Genomic DNA, 21,640 nt, shown 5'->3' with positions numbered 1-21,640 from the left:
TAAATTTAAAATCACTGTTTTAAATGTAAATATCAAATATTTTATTATACATAAAACAATATGTACCGTTTGTTTTATGAATAAATAAACTAAATGAAGACGTCACCGTGTTCCAGTTCTGTACTACATACCAGTCTACAGAGCGCTCACACTGGAAAAGTGATATTAATTCAACTTTCTGAATCCAAGTGTCTCAGATCTTAGAAAACAAAAGTATTAAATCCTAAAACAAAATATTTTCTGTTCAAGTTAAATTGTTCCTGTCAGTTTGTTTGACGTCTTGACTGCATATTGGAAGATTTTCTGTAACCAGTAAAGCATGAAGACTTGTACCAACTGTAACACCAGTTTATTATAAAGACACACATATGAAGATTTATAAAAAATATATAATATATAAAGACAGAGTACATACTGTATACAATTACTGGGACCCAGTTCTTCTTACTGGTGTAACAACCTGCTGCTACATCATCAGTCCAGCAGGTGGAGACGTATCAGGATCGATCCCATCTGATCAATCTGATCCATAAACACCATTTTAAGTAACTCTAAATGTGTTCTGGGTGCTTTTACACCTTTAACAGGATTTTTTTTAAAATCCGGATCACACACAAAGATATACAGACTGCAAGTTAATACCAGGTGGAAACAAACATATAAATCAGAAACAAGTTCAAACTTTAAAAACAAAAATAGTGTTTTAGATTAAAAGATTTTAAATAAAACTGTCCCAGTGTTTACCCACTCATCTCAAACACACAATAGCTGTGGTTGAACTCAGGCGGTTTGCATTGATGAAATCCTAAAATATATACATTACATAGTGTGGAAAAAAACTAATTTCAATCATTCATTAAATGACGGTAAATTCCATAGAAGACATTTCACCCAAATCCCCAGAGTTGACCTTCTGTCAGATTTCGTCAGACGTCAGTTTTGGTGGATTCTAAACAGAATACATGTTATGTTACGTACAAACATTAGTTTTAACAATAAATATACACTGGAGCTGAGAGATAATAAATAATTCACAGTCGTGTGTTCTGGGCGGCTAATAAAAGACGACGACTGTATTTCAAAGTTCGTATAAATCGCCGCTGTTGGTGTAAAAAAATAAAAACACGGTACCTCCTTTAAACACGTAGTTAAATGATTCCTTTTTACCAGATGTGAGGTTTGTAGCCTACGCCCGGTTGCAGTTACTTACCGCTCTTTTATTTTGATGAGATTTGATTGGTCAAGTTAAAACAGAGTTTGAAATCAGTTCTGCAAAGTTAAAATTAGACCGAAGCTAAAGGAGGTCCACACTGTGTTCGTTAGCGGACGACTGTTGACCAAATCGGATATTTAGAGAGTAAATTACACTACAGGTGCATCCCAAAGAATTTGAATATCATGGAAAAGTTAATTGTGAGCACCAGAACCAGACAGAGAGATTAAAGACTCAGGAAACCTTTGCAGGTGTTAATCAGCTGATTAGAGCTCCTCTCAGGTTGACATTTCTTTATTATAAAATCTTTATTCTAACACTGTCGTACATTTTAAAATACTGGAGCTTTGATTTCCATGAGCTGTAAGCCGTACTCATCTAGATTAAAACAAAACAAATGCTTGAAATATTTCACTTTATGTGTAATGAATCTTTTTTTTAAAATAAAACACACCGAAGAAAATGAACTTTTCCACGAGATGCACCTGTATATCCATGTTCTCTCAGCCAGTAACGTGTTGTTTTAGATGGAAGCTTTATTACTGATTTATAAATTGGTTTTCACCCGACAACCGGGACAAACTGTACCGACGACGACAAAGTGTCAATTGCTGAGGATTCTGTAACACGCTAGAGGCGTTTGCTGTGATTTCTCAACAGAGAAAACTGCCAAATTTAGTTTGAAACAAAGAAATTTAAAGTCTGGTGATATTATTTCTTTTTCTTTTTATCAAACCCAACAAAAAAACCCTAAAACAAACAAAAGAATTGATCCTTCCTGTGAATCCTGGCAGGCCAACACGTTGTTGTCTTTGGTCTTTTCAGGAGATTTGTGAAAATCTTCACAGCGGACTCATATTTTACTTTACAGCAAAATCAACCTGTTCCCGATCTTAACTCTACTGCCAACCACTGCTTTAAAGTCATTCCATGTTTAGGGCTCCACGATCAAGTTGGCAACAATAAATATGCAACATCCAGTTAGACTTTCAAAATAAAAGTACTTGTTAACATTGTGAAACATCACAATTTGGCTTGGTTTAGGAAAGGATCAGGGTTTAGGTTAAAATAACTATGTTAAGTACATCAGTTAACTTATGTAACATAAATAAAACCATTTAATGTTGACTTTTTGTTTCACACGGGAAACTAACACCGGTCTCCTGGTTCAAAGTCCAGTTTGTGGCCCCCCTCCCCCGTCATCCCCATCCATCCTTACTCTGACTTCTCAGTTAAATATCCTACACCTACATTTACCGTTTAAAAGTGACACTACGGGGCTTCCCCCAGTGCACTACGAACTGACGCCAACGGGCCAACAGCTCGACATTTACACGTTGTGTAACTTTTTTAAAAGATTTCCACATTCTTTGCTGACAAAATAAATTCCACTTTTAAAAGACATTACATGATGTATTTTAAGTAATTTAACTGCATTTTGGAATAAAACGTCCTTCAGCGTTCGTGACAGATTAAGGCACTGGATTGTTTTACTTTTTCATGAATACTCATGCACAGACAGTAAAAATAAAACGTCTCTGGAGATATTTTGTTTCTTACAATTATCGGGCAGCGATAAAAAACCGGACGGTGCTTCACGCTGGCGTTATTTAATCCCGGAGTTTGCTGGAAGACAGACTGCTGGTGGATCTTCATCATGCTTCCAATACTTTAAACTCAGATGCTGTGTTTGTTCTAAAGCTTCTGTAACTGACTCGTGCTACCATGATGGCCAGAGTTGACTTAATCTGGGCCACTTGTGGTGGCGTGACCAGGCCTTTACACAGTGTTTCCTGCCTCTCCTCATTTCATTTCATTACCAGAACCACCTGCCATCTTTCTACAGAGGGCCTGTTTCAATCTCCATCCAAAGCATAAAATAAAAGCTTTTGAAAGGAAATTAATGTCTCAGAATTCATTGATCATTGAAAAAACTCACACACAGCAGCTTGACTCCTCCAGAATAAGGCCGGCGTGACGACGTAACTTTAAAACTGTACAAAATTAACTAAAAGTTATAAAAACTCTCCTCTCAGCTGCCCACCAGCACCTCCATGATGTGGTCCAGCTCGGCCAGGTCCAGTTTATTAAAAGGCTGGTTCTGAGCTCCGGCCCCTGACATCGACCGGACAAGGTCGTCAGCTATCTTGGATGGCGGCGCTCCTAAAGGGGGCAGGCAGGGCCCGAGGTCGTACATGGAAGTGTCAATGTCTGTGAAGAGGACATCGTCCAGCGTGAAGTCAGTCAGGAAGGAGCCCGGGCAGGACGGCGAGGGAGGGGCTTTCTCCAACCGGCTCTCCACCTCCTGAAAGCCTCGCCGCTCCTCCTTCATGACAACATCAAACAGAACCCGAGCAGGAGGCTGCGAAGGTGGGCTGGAGCAGGAAGACGAAGAGGAAGGACAGAGCTCCTCGATCTCCTCCAGGGCTGAGGAGAAGCTGTCTTTGGGCGCCGGCCTCAGGGAGTGGTGTTGCGTGGAGGAGGAGGGCGGCAGGGTGAAGAACATGGGCAGGTCCTCCTCCAGCAGTGAGGCAGGGGTCAGGCAGGAGTCCAGCGCCGTCAGTCCCGGCTGTGATGAGGAGAGGATGCTGAAGGAGGAGGGTGGGGGCGGCGACTGACCGTAGCTTTCATCCTTATGGGCGGCGGCAGTGACAGGCAGTGAAGCAGAGAAGAAGAGAGCACCGGCGCCGCCTTCCTGCCTGAGGTCGTCATGGATGTGGCGGATGACATTGTTGATGAGGACTCGGCGCTGAAGGCCGAGGTCGGCGCCCACGCGCGGACTGTACAGCTTCATGAAGGACATGTTGAGGACCGTCTGACGCTGCAGGGTGTAGGACGCCTGAGACATGCCGTCGACTGCCAGAGGACGCCGCCCTTCCTCCAAACCGTCCTCATCGTCATCCAGTTTCCGCTTCACCCCGTTACCCAACATAAATCTGTGGAGCAGAGACAGAAAGAGCTCAGAGAAACCTGGACAGTCGTTCATTTATAGTAGTTCTTCCTTCTTTAGCTAAATGTTCTGCAGAGAGATCAGAAGGAGTAGTGTGAATGGAGACTGTTTGAAAATGATCACCGTCCACAGCAGCATTTTAGCTGCCTATCAGACTTGATCTCTGTACTTAGACGACTGAAAACACACATCACGTGACCATTCACGTACGCTGGGCATGCGCATGCTGGTGTAAACAGGAGGCAGATTGTCTACTACTGTCTAAACACATCAAGGTAAGTAACGCTTATAATTCGTTATCCATGTTGCATTCGCTGCCGGTAGTCCAGGCTGATGTTTTAATCCAGAGAGGGTCATGTGATAGGAGCCCATCATTGTTTTTAAACTTGTCCTTTTTCGCCTGTCTACACTAACATGCTACCCCACAGCGTTTTTTTTTAAACTTCTCCGTTTTAGTGTGGACGGCAGGTGTAAACGTAGCTGCGTTTTAAAAACTTAAGCGTGTGGATGCAATGTGGGGGAAAAAGGGTTAATACTGCTGCAGGCAAACATTTCAGCTCACCCGCCACCATGGCACATAGATTTTTCTTATATTAATAAACATTATTATAAATTAAGAATGATACATATTTCTACTGTCAGATACCACTGGCTCGTGTCTACACTTTTTCAGTAAACAGGTGAGTAAAAAACTCAATTTCAGACCCAGGCTCTGGAGAAAACTGGCAAGTGATCTTGAGCTATGATTATTTTACCTCAGATTAGATCTTTATTGTCATTGTGCTCAGAACAGTGAAAGCCTGTTTAGCTGTTACTTGATTCCAGCTGTCGTTGTACTTTACTGGGAACAAGTTAGCATAGCGTAGGTCTGATTGATCCAAACTCCATTCAGAAAACAAGTATTTTAAAAGTTGTTGTCCTGCTGTCTTGCTGACAGACCTGACAAAGCATGAAATCATCTGTTTAACAAATCGGCATCACGTTGTAGTTATTTCACATCATTTCGATCCTTTCACAGCAGTTAAATCACAGCAAACTACGCTGGAGTAAACCGGGATTACAGCATAAAACACAAAATTGATGAAAAAAATACAACAAAATAGAAGCAAAAAAAATTACAACTTTCTAGAAAATGAGGAAAGTTCAATACAATACAAATCCATCAAAAGTCTGGATGAAAATAGATAAAATAAAGTAACATCCAGAGAGGTGTGTTTACTGTGAACTCTGCAGCAGGAAAAATATAAAAACATCGAGCCTTACTTACAGATGGTACCAACAGGTGCCCCCCCGCTTTCAGAAACAAAATGTACAATAGCTAAAATGTTGTCCAGAGCAACAAAGATCCGAGGAACCGAGGGAAGATCTGAAGTTTCAACCAGAGCAAACCTCTGAATAAAAACTGAAAATGAAAGATGTTGCCTAAAGATCACGTGACAAGAGAGTCACTGGTTTGAAACCCCCAAATTTACAGGGAAAATGTGACGGGGAAACTGCTGCTGCAGACGTGCCTTTGAGCAAACAGCCTCAAACCAGCAGCCTGAGCAGCTGTCGGTGCGTGAAGGAAACATGAAGCTGAAAACAGACGGAAAGTAAACGAGCAGCGAGTTACACAACGGTGACTCGTAACGTTGATGGTCTAGTCACAGGTTTTCTGGAAGCTGAACAACTTCCTCACAAACTGATGAATAAATGTGTGTGTGCGTGGGTTTTATCAGTCAGCTGACCTTCTCCCCGTGTGAGCCGCAGTCAGCTGATTGGGTGGGAGTCCCAACACCTTCTGACTCACTGAACAACAAAACACAGGAAATAGGCGTCTTCTGTCCCGACGACCACACACCTTCACCAGCCCGGTGACCAGCCGGTGCTCCTAAAACCCCCTTTGATTTGTGGCTCTGCAGAGTCCCACAAGATGTTTGTTTTCTATCTTATAATAAAGAAGTTCACTTCAGTGCCTCACAGGTGGGTCGGGGAATAAACATCACGTGGACTCGAAAAGTACTCAATACCGGTCTTAAGACCACTTTTTGATGGTCTTGGTCTCGTCTCGGACTCGACTGCATTTGTACTGGGTCTTGTCTCGGTCTCGATAAACTCTGGTCTTGGTTATGACTCGGTCTTGTACTCCCTCGGTCTAGGTCTCAGCCCCTAAAAGTCTTGGTCTCGACAAACTCTGGTCTTGGTCTGGGTGGCCTTGACTACAACACTACTGCACACTGAGCGTCATCTACAAAGTCTCAGTCCTGCATCAGGTACAACAACTTCATCTAATGGTCTGAAGACTGAAATGTTGTTAAAGTAGTAGAGTAAAGTATAGTAGAGTATAGGGCTAAATGATTTTGGGAAAAAATCTAATTGTGGTTTTTCTGCCAGATATTGCGATTGAGATTCACTGCCAGTCTATTTTTGACGGAAGCAGCATCAAGCAGCACAGAGCAGATGAACCAGGCAGGAAGTGTTGTTTGCAAGCAGGTAGCATCCAGTCTACAATATGAAGCCGATGCGGAAGTCCCTGAAACCTGCATTCTATTGAAAATCCAGCAGGGCGACTCTTAGTCCGGCTCCGTTAGAAATAAAGGGAAAATGACCCTACTTCTCAGCTGAATAATTACCCCAGTAAACACTAACCTGATGAGTTTATGGTCTCAGTCGCTAGTTTCATGTCTTCTTCAATACAAAATGATGTTAATTTAGTAAATTATGGTCCCATTTATTTTAAAATAGACCACAAAGCAAAGTATGTTTCAGGGCGGGATTATCTATGATTGATACCATGGCGACCTGTAATCAGGCTAGAGGGACTCGTACCCACGGCACTGTGTAAGTTTATCACCAGCACCGTTGAAAAAGCTTATTAGGAGTCGGCTGTTCACTTTCTCTGGTGAGCACATTTAGTTTTAAGACTGTTGTTCGCTAGACAAAGATATCAGCCCTGTTAAAATGACAGTTACAGTTGCACCTAGCTAAGCAAGCAAGCTAGCTCCGCATACAGCTGTTAGCTCCGCCGTATCGTCACTTCCGGGCATTTCCTGGTTGCAAAATCATGATATGGTGGCGTCCTATCGGCCAAACTCGAGGCTTCAAAACAGCAGTCCACAAACCAACGGGTGACGTCACGATGTTGAATTTCAAAATGAAACACCCTGTGCATGCTCCCAATTGTATATCAACAATAAACACTGTTAAAACACACAAAACGCTCTTATTGTGACATGCTTCAGGTCGGCTGTGCAGCCTGCACAGAGCAGAACGGGACGGGCTCACTGACAACTGTTTCTCAAAACTGAGTTCGCCAAGTTCGGACTTCTGTGCTTTAAAGCTCGGACTTGGCAAGTTCGGCTCGGGAGTACAAACTCCCAGGAACGGGAGCACGCAGTCCATCATTCAGCAACTGGAACAGCAGCGGACTTGATGACGGCCGGACCCGTTAGCGGGCGGGACCTCACATCTCCGAAAATGTCATAGCAATTTTTTAAATCAGCTCCGTCTTGAGAAATCAACCACATATTTGGAGTTTAAAAAACTATATTCCCGCATAAAAAAAACTCTTAAAACTACTATATGTGACACAAGAACAGCAGTATTTATAAGTAACAATTGAGAGTTTCCTCCTCAGACATTTCTGTTTTTTGGTGGCAAAATGCATCCTGGGATATCTGGCCATCGGAAGTCCACACAAGTCACCACTGATGCAGGCTCGGTAAAACGGGCGAAGCGAGAACACATCCAGGTATTTGATTGTACTTGGCTAGATGCGGATTTTTGAATTGGAACAGTACTTTGGCTGCGACTGATGACGTTTCACAAGAACACAAGTACAGACAAGAACGCAGATTGAGAAACAGTTATCTGTAGTTGAAACACACAAACTTACATATTAACAACATGTCAAAGTGCAGGCCAGAGTTGTTGGACAGTTACTGAGCTTGTCTATAAAACATGAGAGGCGTCACTTGCTTAGTTTTTCTTGTGGTCTGTAGGTCGACCTGATGAGATTATATCATATTATTTAATGCCCTGACTTGACTCTCAAATTATCTCATATTATTAGAATTTGATATTTCTTCTCCACCATTGCTCATCACCTGATTTCATCATAACACAGGCCTGACCCACAAGAAACAGTGTATATTTATCTAATACTGTGTTGGTCGTACTATACACTGATTTACTGCTTGTCCGTTTTCAATAATATAGAAGGTAAAGAGCTTAAAAATTAATCGCATATTAAATTGCATTTGGTTAAAAAAAAATAAAACGCAATTAGATTATTTTCCAAAATCATTCAGCCCTACTAAGTACATTTATACAAGGACTGTCTTGTACTTGTACTTTATACTTGAGTAGTTTAATTTCATGCAGCTTTACACTTCTATTGCACTAAGTTTGTCTGACAGCTTTAGTTACTCGTTACTTAGAAGATCCAGTATTTACTTAAAGCAAAATACACGGTCAGTTTATAAAATATAATGTATTACAACACTAAAGTCCTGCTTTTGATACTTTTACACTTTGATTCCAATTCTTGTGTACTTTTACTTAAGTAAACCTCTTTGACTTGTGGAGTGTTTAATAGTGTTTTTTCTTTTACTTTTGTAATTGATCCGAATACTACTTCTTTCACCACAGCCAAAACTTTAAGATACTCATTTTGAAGCATATGGAGAGCTAAAGGGTCGGGTAGCAATACCGCTCTGTAGAAATACTCATTCAGGATTTCACTCAAGTAAAAGTACAAAAGCATTAATAGCAAAATGTACTTAAAGTAAAACTAGGAGTTATTTTATTGTGCATAAGCAACATTTTAACGTTACAGCTGGTGGAGGTGGTGCACATTTTAAATACTTTATACACTGTTGGATAGTTTAATCTTAAATCTGCAACAAAGCTCAAGCTGTGGGATCAATGTAGTGCAGTAAAAAGTAAAATATTTCTCTCTGAGATGTATTGGAAGTAAAGCAGCATGAACTGTGTACTTGAAGTGCAGTACTTAGGTAAACATACTTAGTTGCTTTCCACCTCTGGTTTAGGTGTGTATTTGTGATGGTGCATGTGTGATGGAGTGCTGATTGAAGCAGATGTCGGGGTGGACGTTTGTGGTGGCGGGGACTTGAACCTGTGACCTCTCGATTACTCAGCCAACAGGCATCTGAAAGTGCTGACAGAGACTGAATTAAGCAGCGCGCGCGCACACACACACACTCCGTATATGATTATTCATCAGCTACTCTGAACTCATGAGGGGCCCCTTTGGAGGCCCCATCTGCTGAGACACCCAGAGAGGAAGAGGTGAAGAGGTTACGGGGTGAGAGACACAGGAACAGACAGAGGGAGAGAGAGAGAGAGAGACGTGGGGGGAGGATGCTCTCCGTGTCTGTGTTTCTATTTACCTCTGACCAAAACTCCTGAATCCATAAACCAAAACTGAGTCTCGCAGCAAAGGCTGACTCTGGATCAGCTGGCTGAGGTTCAAATGTAACATTGACATTTGAGTATTGTGTTTCCTTTTGCTAAATGATTTAAAAAGTTTATATTCCTCAATGTAAAGTGCTGCTTTGGTATCGGTGCAGTAACTCAGGTATCTATTAAACTGTCTATTTGTCGACCTGACTAACAGCCGCCGCTCAGCCTGACATGCAAGAACATGTTTCTGCTGAGTCGACTGACCTGTTTCAGGTGAAGCTTTTATTTGCAGCACTCAGAGTGAAAAAGAGGTCTTTTCTTTGTTTTAAGATTAATCTATAATTTATAGGTCTGGCTTTAGCACGCAACTCTTTTCTGATTCATTGCATGTCAGCTAAATATTAAAACAAACTAATCAGCGTCTGCGCGCTCTCCTGTCTTTGCATTGTGAAGGTTTTGTTTGTGAGTGTTATTACTTATAAATCTATAAAATAAAGACTCGATGGCTGTTTTCTTATCACTGCTGCTGCTGGCGACTGATCTCTGTGTTTAAGGGGAAAGACTCCAGGAAGTGAAGGTGGACTTTTCTCACAGAAAAGAAATCCTGTGTGTTTGCAGCAGCAGCTGTCGCCGCCTCCTCCGCACGCTGCAGGATTCTGCCCCATCGTGTACAATTCGTCCGTCAGCAGTCACTTTATCTTAAAGGTGAAGCGCAAACAAAACATTTGCATGTTTTAGCTTCCATTTCAAACTGGACCTGTGATCAGGTTATCTCTCTGAGTCAGCTGTCATTTTTGTCCCTAAACTTTTCAGTCTGATGTTACAGAACATATCGTGGACCTGAACTTAAGGGAAGTTTTGTGTTTGTGTTCGAGGCCTACAGAAAGTTGTGGGTCTCAACGGAGAGCAACATATCATGTTGATTTAAAATCCGGCAGTCAGCAAATTAGTTGTAAAGTTACTGTCTTCTTAAGGCTAGGGCTGCAACTAATAACAACTAATAAAAATAATCTGCCTTTAGTTTATAAAATGTCAAGAAATTGTGCAAAACGCTCATCACAGAGTCAAGTTTACATCAGGTGTTGGCTTTTATTTTTTTAATGTTCTTGACCCCTCAGTCAGTCAGCTCTTGTATTAAGAGTGTGACCGGCTTCATGCAGAGTGTGTGAGTCCAACGTCGAAGCCTTATGTAACACACACACACAAAGTGCTGATTGTACTGAGGGCGGGTGAACGCCTGTCAGTCGGCTGTAACGCTCGGCAACTCCGCCTGCTGCTCTTTTTAAACTGCTGCTCGACCACATTCTTCCCTTTAAACCTCGACTCCACACCAGGAAACATACAGCGTGTTGACCTTTGACCCTCCACGCTGCTGATATGTCACCACCAACCAGTGTAAACAACTCTTTTACACGCCGTCGTCGTGTCACTACTGCACATCTGTTTTACTTCTCCTCTTCTTGCACTTATCATTTATTTTGGCCACTTATAGAATAAACAGATTGCTAATTCATTTAAAAAGGTCAACAACAGATTAATCAATAATATGGTCATTTGATATTATTGGCTGATTTTAGCTGTATATTAACAACACGGTGCAGTACAGGACTGACAAATGTCACCGACAACTGATTGATCCATTGATAAATAATACAGGCTTGGTCACACCACACATTACTTAATTTAATGATGATTATAGTTTAATACAGATTATTATACTTAGGATGGTTTAAAGGCTGTTTATAGTTGTTATCAGAAGTGGACGAAGTATTCAGATCCTTTACTTCTGTAAAAGTACTAATACCTCACTGTAAAAATACTCTGTTACAAGTAAAAGTTCTGCATTGAAAAGGTTACCATAGTAAAAGTATGTAAGTATGTATGTATTTAAACTGTTCATATGTTTTGTGCGTAAAAAATCTGACTTTGCAAAGTAACTGAAGCTGTCAGTTACTTTGTAGTAATGTAGTGAAGTAAAAGTACAATATCTCACTCTGAGATGTGGTGGAGTAGAAGTAGAAAGTGGCATAAAAAGAAAATACTAAAGTACAAATACCTTTCATTTGTACTTGAGTAAATGTACTTTGTTACTGTCCACCACTTTTCTGTTATTTGATACCAGCTAAGTCTGAATCTGCCTCAACATTCAGGTATCAGTCTGTTCCAATCAATACTTAAAATATTAAGTAGGCTAACACTTCATTAATCCCACAAAGGGGAAAGTCAGTGTTTTGCAGCCCTACTTTATTCTATAAATAATAAAAATGATTATAATTAAGAACAATGAGATGACTAAATGTTGAATACCAAAAGGGAACATTAAGGATAATTTACACAAGAAAATAAAGTATGAAAAACTCACTTTAAATGAAGACAGTTCACTCTAGTGTGTGTAAATCTGCTGTAAACGCAGCAGCTGGTTTCCAGACCCCCCGGGACCTCTGGGCCACCGGCTGCTCCCCGTCACCTGCCCCGGGCACCAGGCACCCGCCCCCCGGCCACAGCCTCCACACATGACCGGGGAGAAAAAGCGGTTTTCCTGGTTACATTTTGACATAAAAACCGGACTCTTTGTAATCATGAACCGTTTAAATAAGTGACACCACAAACAGCCCACGCTGTCCGGGGGCTCGTTAACGGACAAACGGCTCCCCCGGTGGGGCAACACGGAGACAAGTTTCTGTCGGTGCTCGTCTGTCACTCACCACATGTAGCTAGTCCCGTCCGGGGTCTCCTCTGCGGCATAGGTGTCGACGGTGAGACCGGGAGGAGCGGAGCTGCGGACGGTCAGCGGGAGGGAAGGAAGAAGGAGGAGAAGAACATGGAGGAGGAGGAGGAGGAGGAGGAGGAGGAGAGACGCGCCATTTGTCCGTCTGTTTGGTTCTACTCTGCGGCCGCCATCGTCCCCGCGGCCGCCTCGACCTCGACTCTCACCGAGCTATGCACACACGCGCGCGCGCACACACACTGCCGTAAACACCACTTCCGGTCAAACACTTCAAAATAAAAGCTATATATTTATACTCACTAATTTATTTCCAGAGCTTTATAATATAATAATTAATAAAATAATATATTTTATTATTACACCAAGGGTAGGATACTCCAGTAGCAAGTAAGCAAGTAAAATATAAATTAATAAATAACTATTTTAATTCTTATTCAAATATCAGATACAGTAATTACATTTTAATGGATTGTTAAACATAATATACGATCAATTTAATAATTAATAAAATATATTTATATCATTACACTAAAGATATGCATTAGCAATAAAGCAAGTTAAAAATGAATAAATAAAATAGAATAAAATAACATAAATAAAATATACTTGATCAAATAAATCAATCAATAAAATACTGCGTGCAGGGCTCCCATGCAAAATTTGCATAGATAATAAAACAATAATATCAAAAATGTATAACACATTAAACAATGTTCTCTCTGTGCTCAGTGGATCTGTTATTTGACATTTGAGGTATATTAAGAATAAACTAAGAATGAGTGCAGCTTTAAAAATCTTTTTCGTATAAATTTAAAAAAGCAAATAAGGTATGTTTTTGCAATTGTTCTTTCGACATCTAACCCTTTTTCTACAATATTGATGCAATATTGTCTTGTTTCACTGGATTTTAAAGAGCTGTGGGATTTTTTAAATATACTGTATTACTAGCCTATCTAATAATCTAATTGATACCATAGCTGCCGGGAGAGGCAAATAAAAAACATGAGAAATCTGAAGCTTTTAGTTTGAAGCCCAACTGGTAATGTGTAATATACCACTGTGGTGAGCTTGATGCTGCTCCTGCTGTGGCCGTCACTGCACACTGACAGAATAATGGTTCACTGTGGGACCTTCATGGAGAAACATCTCACTTCCACACCGGGGATCAGGTGACATGGAGTGCTTTTAATGAGGATGGAAAATGATGTGGCCTTACCTGAATCCAGCTGAACACCGGAAGTAGACTTCCAACATCACCATCAATATCTTTAGGAAGAGAGGTGGTTATCCCTCAAGTAGAGTTCCTTGAGTATTGAAGCTGTCCTGGAGGCTCTTGATGGAACAATATACATTAGTGATGATCTAGAGGCCTGTTTATCTGCTGTGAAATCAGAATGTCATGTAATTTCATTTAACATTTTAAGATAACACTGAGATGCTGGTCATGTTGCTTGGCAGAAACCAGTTTGATCTAACTCTCAGTTATGCAGCAGCTTATTACAAAATATATTTAGTTTTTTTTTTATATATATAATTCTTAAGTACATTTAGCTGATAATACTGGGATTTTGAAGCAGGACTTTTACTTGTAATGAAGTATTTTTTTTAGTGTGGTATTACCAGTTTTACTTGAGTAAAGGATCTGAATACTTCTCCCCTCCTGTAATCTCTCTACTGTTAACTCTGTAATGAAAGCATAAAATAAACACCTTGAAATGACTGTGAAGCCATGGTTGGAATTACGGGGGGATTGGGGGGGTCTGACCCCCCCAAAAACCAACAGTTCAGGGGGGTCTTTCTTACCTGTATTTGTAAATATTACAATATATTTCCCGTACTCATGCCTTATATTCAAGAATCTTGAAATACGATTTCAGACACCCCCAAAATGCACCGTACCATTTCCTAACATCGATGTTAGTTGAACATGTTGTCTGTCTGCATCACTCCGGTCCGGTGCATCACACGCTAATGGAGACGAAGCAGGTTAATGTCAGTAGTTAACTATCTAGCTGCTTTAATACACTTAACTTTCCTACCTTCAGAGATTCGTAATTAGCATTTCTTTTACTTAAAATGATCTGATGATAGCTAGCTGAGAGCCCGCCCTATCATTTCATTATAACTATGTAATTTCATATTTTATGTAATTATCAGCTAACACTGGTGCTCAGGCATAAGCAGTGAAATATGGGATTAGTTATTGCAGAGATACATTTTTACATCAATATAGAGTTTATTATTAATTTGAAGTCTTTTGTGAGTTCTTTCAAAATAAACATGGCGTTTGTTTTAACTCTGGAATTCCCAAAAATTCCCAATTCCGCACAACGGTGTCTGACTACAGCTTTACTGGACGCAGATTACATCATTCACTGTCAACATGAGCAAGAGGAAAAGACTTGCTGGCAGTTTCGCTCTAGAATACTTGGTGACCTCTGACTACAAAGTTGTCTTGTGGTATGGGTCACCCATGAACTGGTGTAATGTATTTGATTTATCATCATCTACAGAATGATGACATTAGTTAAATAAGCAAGGATATTGTAAGCATTATAAGATTGTACTGGGTTTTCTTTTGGATCTGGAAAAAAAGTTGACCCCCCTGGTTGTCACTGTGTAATTCGCACCCTTTGTGCAGCAATAAAGTGACTTTAAGTTTATAAGACAGGAAAGAAATGTTTGTTTTCTTGAAAAGGTCACCCTTGCATCTGTGTTTCTAACAGTGTTGGCTGCTGCCTCTCTCACAGAGAGAAACCCTCAACCTCAGGCAGGATCAAATGTACCATCGATGTCAGCCTGCCGCTCACTGCAGATGTAACACAGAGGTTTTAAAAGGAGCTCTTAGTTCAGTTCAGTAATGGAGAGCTGCTGCAGAGTTTTCTGCCTGATCGTCAGCCTGTTTATCTGTCCGACTGTTTTCTTGCCTCTCCTGCCGAGCGAACAACCACAACTATGTGAAGCATTTGAGTTATTCAGCATTGGACATCTCGGTAATATCCAAGCAGAGAGCAAGTCCTTTAGTGTTGTACTGTGTACAGCTGTGCACATTAAACGCTGCATACTACAAACCCACTGAAATCTCTCGAAATATACGGGTTTGATCACAACCCTCAAGTCCAAACCACGTTTATACTGACAAGCTTTTATTTGGCTGTTGCCCTAAAATAAACTTTATGTCACTGCCTCTGATAGTGGCTTCTGTTCAAATTCTTCTAGATGAGATATTGTTTGTTTTCTAGGTTATAGTCTAGCTAATGTATTAGCATGCTCTATCCCTGCAGACCAATGTGCAGATATAATTAAAGGAACACAAGATTAAAGTAACCAAATTTTTTTTGTGTGTTTAGTTTAATCTGTCTCTTGCATCTCTATAAGTCTGGTTTGGCTATAGTTTTCTAGTTCTGCTAGTTAGCTTGGTAGCAAAAGAAACTCCAAAGGTATGACACTTTAGAACTCTCTATTAAATTGTATTTCATTGTGATCTATCTGTACAGTGTGTTGACTTTTCGTCTGACGTCTAACTTCAGTTGTATGGATATATCCTCCCGACGTCACAGCTGACTCAGTGACTCTGTGTAAAGTTAAACTGGTCAGACGAGTTTAACCAAACAGGGAGCTGTTTCTTCTCTTCACCTTCATCTTCCAGCAAAGCTTCACTCAAAGTCCAAAAGTCTGCAGTGGATGCACATCTGTTGGAAAGAGTGATGCGACCCGGCGCTGCGCTGTCAGGCAGCTGTTCAGTGATGTGCCGGTGAGGCCTGAGTTCAACAGTGCGGAACATAATCGCAGCCAGATGGCCGGAATGAAAAACCGCACCAGCAGCTGATCCCCTTTAAATGAACATGTGAGTAAAGATATGGAAATCCCATCTGCAACCGCTCGGCTCCACTGACGGCAGCCTCATGGGCGTTTGGTTAGATTTAGATTTTTTAGTTCTTTCCATGCTCACATTGAGCAGGTAAAGATTTATTCACACTGCACCTGAAGGGTTCGTGCAGATTTCTTCCAATCAGATGTGACTCAGTGGTCTGGTGTTTTTAGGGTGAACTGCAAAAATCTGCACTGCTTACCATCTGGACGACAGGGATCTATCTGGGTAACAAAGACAGATGGACAGATAAGAGGCAACTTGCATGTCAGTCCTGCCAAGAAGGTTGTCATCATTTAAGTTTCTTTGGCTTCGGAGTGTTAGCTTGGAAGATTACAAGACACAGCAACAGAAAGAAAGAAAAGAAAAGAAAGATGAATGGAGATTTGATGGTACTGCATTGTAGCTTTGGAAACAATTAATTTAACCGTGTAACTATCTCGTAGACCAAAATGTTGAAAAGCACTTTCATTAAGTGAAAACACACTGTGAGAGGGTCAAAGCTCTGACACGAAAACACCGACAGCGCCCAAAAACAAGTTCACGGCTGGTTAAATGTACACAGAGCAGCGGATACAAGTCGCCTCTATCCTGATTGACAGGTCGCCATCGTAGCGACTTGTCATTAGGTCGCCCCGTCCTAAAGCCTCCCCTGCTTTCTGGTCTATCGTCCTCTAAATGGGACCATAATTTACTAAATGAACATCATGCTGTGTTGAAGAAGACTTGAAACTAGCGACTGAGACCACAAACTCATCTGGAAAGTGTTTACTGAGGGAATAAATCAGCTGAGAAGTAGAAACATTTTCTCATAGACTTCTATACAATCACACTTCTTTCTGCAGCCAGTGGAGTCGCCCCCTGCTGGCTGCTAGAGAGAATGCAGGTTTAAGGCTCTTCAGCATTGTCTTCACTTTTCAGACCCGGAGGTTCCCGCAGCGTAGGTCAGTCGGTCATTAAGTATGTTTACATGACAACTACTGTCCCTGTTACAAGTTTATCCTGGTTATAACATATTAGTGATGTGATGTTAAACATAAGAACTCTTGTTATCCAGGGTTAGGGTTAGGGGGATGCAGGGGTTTCTTTAACTCCTCAACATCATACCAATAGTTCAGGTATTATCAGTGTCCTGTTGTGTTTTATGATCCAGTATTTATGTTATTACCTATTCTTAACTATTCCTTTTCCATCAATAGTTTGGACTGTGTAAATGTTATACAAACCAATCAATATTTAAAAAGAAGCCAGAATGTTGTTAGGGTGACAAAAGTTCCTTGTGTGTGTTTACATACTTTTGGCCATAAAGTGTATCTTGATGTGAACCAAAACAATGGATGGATGTAAAGCATTCCCATCTGTAAAATATGTCATTAAGGCTTGTTCCTGTCCGCCTCAATTAAAACAGTCTCCACATGACGAACTGGCGGCTTCTTCACCACAACAAATAGCACATCAGGCATCACGCGGCTTAATGTTTACTCTGCAGTCATGTAAATCAAAACCTCATCTCTCCAGGAACTAAACCGCCAAGAAAAAGGTAATTAACGCGTGGATAACCCCCTCAGTTCCCAAACAGCAGTCTCTTCTCTGGAGAAGCTACACCAGGAAGTAACAGTCTTGTGGTTTTAGAGAGTGGGCGTCCATCCATCAGCGTATTTTCCCCTCTTGCTCGCCAGGCACGCCCTTGGAGCTGCTATATTGTTTAGTCATTGTGAAAATGCAAAGTTCTGCCTCTAAGCCGGAAACCAGATATTAAAACGACAAATCACATTTCAATGCTGACTAAATGTTTATTTTGTTGCTTCCTTTTCCTTTTGCTGCTCTCAACACCTACATTTGGTTTTCCAAGACTAGGATTACGGCTAATCCCAGACTACAGGCCCTGTAGGGACCCTTTGCCTACCAAGAAAAGGCCACTACAGTTGCTGACTGGATTGGCTTATTTAAGACGCATGCATGTGATCCAATGCCCAATGTTGCCAGTACGGATTTATTTTAAATTCATGTGGTTTCCAATATACAGAGTACATTCAAAGGTGTAAATACCAAACAAAATACAATAATTCCACCTTCACAACAGTAGTGTAACTATTTCAATTACAAAGTAATGTAACTTATTATATTTAATAGCTTTTTGATTACTTTTAAATTTCTAATGACTGTTTTCAACTTTTTCACCATTTTCAAAAGACAGCTTGAGAAGAAGTTTAACTGGCAGACGGGTGGCGCTGCAAATTCAAACATGAGAACCATTCAGAAGCCTCAGACCAGCATCACACTTTACTAAACGTCTGTAGCTGGATACGGCAAAGGAAGACATTGTGCACATGAAAAACATGCAAAGCACCAAAAAATTATATTATTCAACATATCGCTTTTTAAAGAAAATATTCAGATGTAACCCTCCAATGTAACCACGAACACTTTCAAGTAACTAATTTAATTACAAGGTTTTTCCCAGTAACTAAAATATTACAGTTACATTTATTTTGTAATTAAATTACCTAACTAAATTACATGTAACTAGTTACTCCCCAACACTGTGTGCAAGATCGGTCTAATAAAAGTCTTGGTTGCAATCTGTGAGACAATATTGGTTTTGAGGAGTGCCACATTGTGTGATAAATGCCTGTTGCGCTATAATGTAAAGTGAAAAATAAAATGCAAGTAGAGATCATCAATATTTGTGTCATGTGCTGATCTTGTGTTTTTAAAATATAGCAAAAGGAAAAAGAAACTTGGCTGTCACATTACATGCGGTGTTGTAGCAGCAGTCAAATTGTGAGAATTTGGTCACCAAACATCTAAATTGTCTCAATAAGGTAAACAACTGTAGCAGTAGCAGGCTCCTTCTCTGTAGCATGTAAACGAGATTATTAATGGAACATTTCTATAAGAGCACTGTTTGACAGACAGTGGTGGAAGAAGTATTCAGATTCTTTACTTAAGTATAAGCACCAGTACAACAATGTGTAAATACTCTGTTACAAGTGAAAATCAGGTTTTTCAAATCCTTAGGTAAAAGTATTAAGTATTTGCTGTAAAATGTACTTACTATCAACAGTGAAAGTACACAACTATTATCAGCTTCATATCCTTTAATCAGTAGTAAAAGTACATACATATTATAAGCTATCTGACATTAGATATGCTTCAATGTTAGAACCTTTTCAGCAGTTTGTTGGGAGATGGGACAGAAAGGACCCAAACGCAACACTCAGAGGGAAGGAGGTTTTATTGATGGTTCACGGAGGGGGCTAGGGAAGAGGTGAGGGAGGAGAGGTGGACGCCAGGGGACGCGGGCACGGAGGACCGAGGAGCGGGCGAGGCACGGGTGGTGAGGCGAGGAGCAGGGAGGACCCGGGAGGGCGCCGTGGAGGGAGCCCGAGAGGTGAGGACTGGAGGATGAGCCCAGCCGACTGAACGGATGACGAGGGTGAGTGAACCTGGGAGGGAAAACAGACAGAAAGACAGGGTTAGTGACTGGAGCGACAAAATGCAGGGAAGATGAGAGCCTGGACGTAGAGGTGGCACCGGGTAAGGAGCAACGATGATCAAGCGAGGATGGTGTGGAGAACCGGGGTTGAAATACAGGCTGGGATGAGGTTGATTACTGGCAGGTGTGGCAGGCTGACGAGGTGGCTGATGAGGTGCAGGTGTAGGTAGTTGGCTGGGCTCAGGAGCTGAGGGAGAGAAGAAGAGAACACAGGGAGGCAGGCAGAGCAAAACAATGGGTGAAATAAAGTGAGAAAAAAAAGTAAAACCAAGACACTCACCGTCAGCTGGGCAGTCCCCACAACAGTTTTAACTGCTCTATATCCAGTTGGCTATTTTGAATATATATATATATAACTCAAAAAAGGAGAGGGGAAAAGCCAAAAAGCATAATACCACCTCTTTAAAAACATAGTTTGTTTTAACCTTTGAGTGTTCAAGGACTTTTTGAAAAACACTGATGTGAAGAAATTTTAAGATCTAATCATTGATCGCTTTCTCAAACCACACACTCATCAGATTTTAAAAAACCCACCAAAGCTGTGTCATCTGCATAGATTAAGAGTCACGTTAGCAGCTATGTGAGTCTGTATTTAGGCACAGACGTGCTTTGAACTAAATGCTAACAGCAGCGTGCTAACATGCTCACAATCATGCTTTAACATGCTCACGAAGTGTCTAGGGTTGATTTACTTTGATTATTTTTGTTTGGTCATTATTTGAATTTACTACTCTGGATTATAAGATTAAACTTTAATTAATTTATTGTTGATAAATCCAAAGCTGCCCACATGTTGCCATAGCTTGCACTGCACAAGAACGTATCATTCATTTGAAGGTGGTTTTAAACAGCAGTCTGAGTTTGGAGTGTGCTGCTGGTTTTAATAAGGCCTACAGTGTGTATGTTTATGTGTCCGACAGCTGTGACACTGCAGGTCTGTTTCTTCAGACAGATCAGCTGCTGAGCAGCAGACCGACTGTGAGACTTAACTCCACACATGCACTCATAATAATGTCCTCCTCCTGCAGCAGCAGCAGCAGTGGGGTGAAAGGCTTCGGCCTCTGCAGCTGTCAGCTGTCCCCCTCCCCCAATCGCCCAGTAACCGGCTACAAGCAGCCAGCAAACAGACCCAGCTACTAAGAATCACCACCACCACTATCCTCCTCCCCCCATTTCACAACCTCTCATTCCTTCAGAGGCACCAAAACATCTCTCTGTCGGCTGGAGGCTCGCTCGCTGTGTGTTTTGTTTTGCAGCTGAAAGCAAATTGGGGGTTCAGCCTCAGAGGAGGGGGGGCAGGGAGGCCGGCCTTACTCCCTGTTTCTTTTATCTCTGTCTTTCCAAAACTTGATTAATTGAATCGGAGTGTGCTGGTAAATGAGGGAGAGAGGGTTTACACACAAAACCATGCTTTATCAACACAAGCTCGACTACAGAAAGAGTTTTTACCAGAAGATCATCAGTGGTAGAAAAGTACTAACACTACACTGTGAAAATACTCCACTTCAAGTAAAAGTCCTGCATTCAAAACCTTAAGTAAGTAAAATTATGTACAGTGAGGTAAAAAACTATTTGATCCCCTTCTGATTTTGTATGTTTGGCCACTGACAAAGAAATGATCAGTCTATAATTTTAGTGGTAGGTTTATTTGAACAGTGAGAGACAGAATAACAACAACAATCTGAAAAACACGTCAAAAATGTTATAAATTGATTTGCATTTTAATAAGTGAAATAAGTATTTGACCCCCTCTCATTCAGAAAGATCTCTGCCCCCAGGTATCTTTTAAACAGGCAACAAGCTGAGATGCTCCTAATCACGTTTGTTACCTCTATAAAAGACACCTGTCTACAGAAGCAAGCAATCAGATTCCAAACTCTCCACCATGGCCAAGACCAAAGAGCTGTCCAAGGCGGTCAGGGACAAGATTGTAGACCTACACAAGGCTGGAATGGGCTACAAGACCATCGCCAAGC

General features: G+C 41.1%; 1 protein-coding gene and 1 long non-coding RNA gene across 2 annotated transcripts; both read right to left on the bottom strand.

The window, feature by feature from the left end:
• Window positions 1-330: 330 nt before the first annotated feature.
• LOC123969472 (SERTA domain-containing protein 2-like) lies at window positions 331-12,493 on the bottom strand. The gene is made up of 2 exons (XM_046046916.1): window positions 12,272-12,493; window positions 331-4,149 (listed from the first exon to the last, which is right to left on the bottom strand). The coding sequence occupies exon 2, from the start codon at window positions 4,143-4,145 to the stop codon at window positions 3,246-3,248; it is 900 nt and encodes a 299-aa protein (XP_045902872.1). The 5' UTR covers window positions 4,146-4,149; window positions 12,272-12,493; the 3' UTR covers window positions 331-3,245.
• A 6,758-nt stretch (window positions 12,494-19,251) lies between these two features.
• On the bottom strand, window positions 19,252-19,753 carry LOC123979696. The gene is made up of 2 exons (XR_006827293.1): window positions 19,703-19,753; window positions 19,252-19,614 (listed from the first exon to the last, which is right to left on the bottom strand). It is a non-coding gene; the product is annotated as an uncharacterized LOC123979696 (long non-coding RNA).
• Between the last annotated feature and the right edge of the window lie 1,887 nt (window positions 19,754-21,640).

Source organism: Micropterus dolomieu, linkage group LG01, assembly GCF_021292245.1.
Source record: "Micropterus dolomieu isolate WLL.071019.BEF.003 ecotype Adirondacks linkage group LG01, ASM2129224v1, whole genome shotgun sequence".
NCBI lineage: Eukaryota > Metazoa > Chordata > Actinopteri > Centrarchiformes > Centrarchidae > Micropterus > Micropterus dolomieu.
Note: the sequence above shows the minus strand (reverse complement) of the source record. Positions and strands in the feature narration are given on the sequence as shown.

Excerpts from the sequence above, each read along its gene's own strand:
- LOC123969472 (XM_046046916.1), bottom strand. The coding sequence starts at position 4,145 with ATGTTGGGTAACGGGGTGAAGCGGAAACTGGATGACGATGAGGACGGT.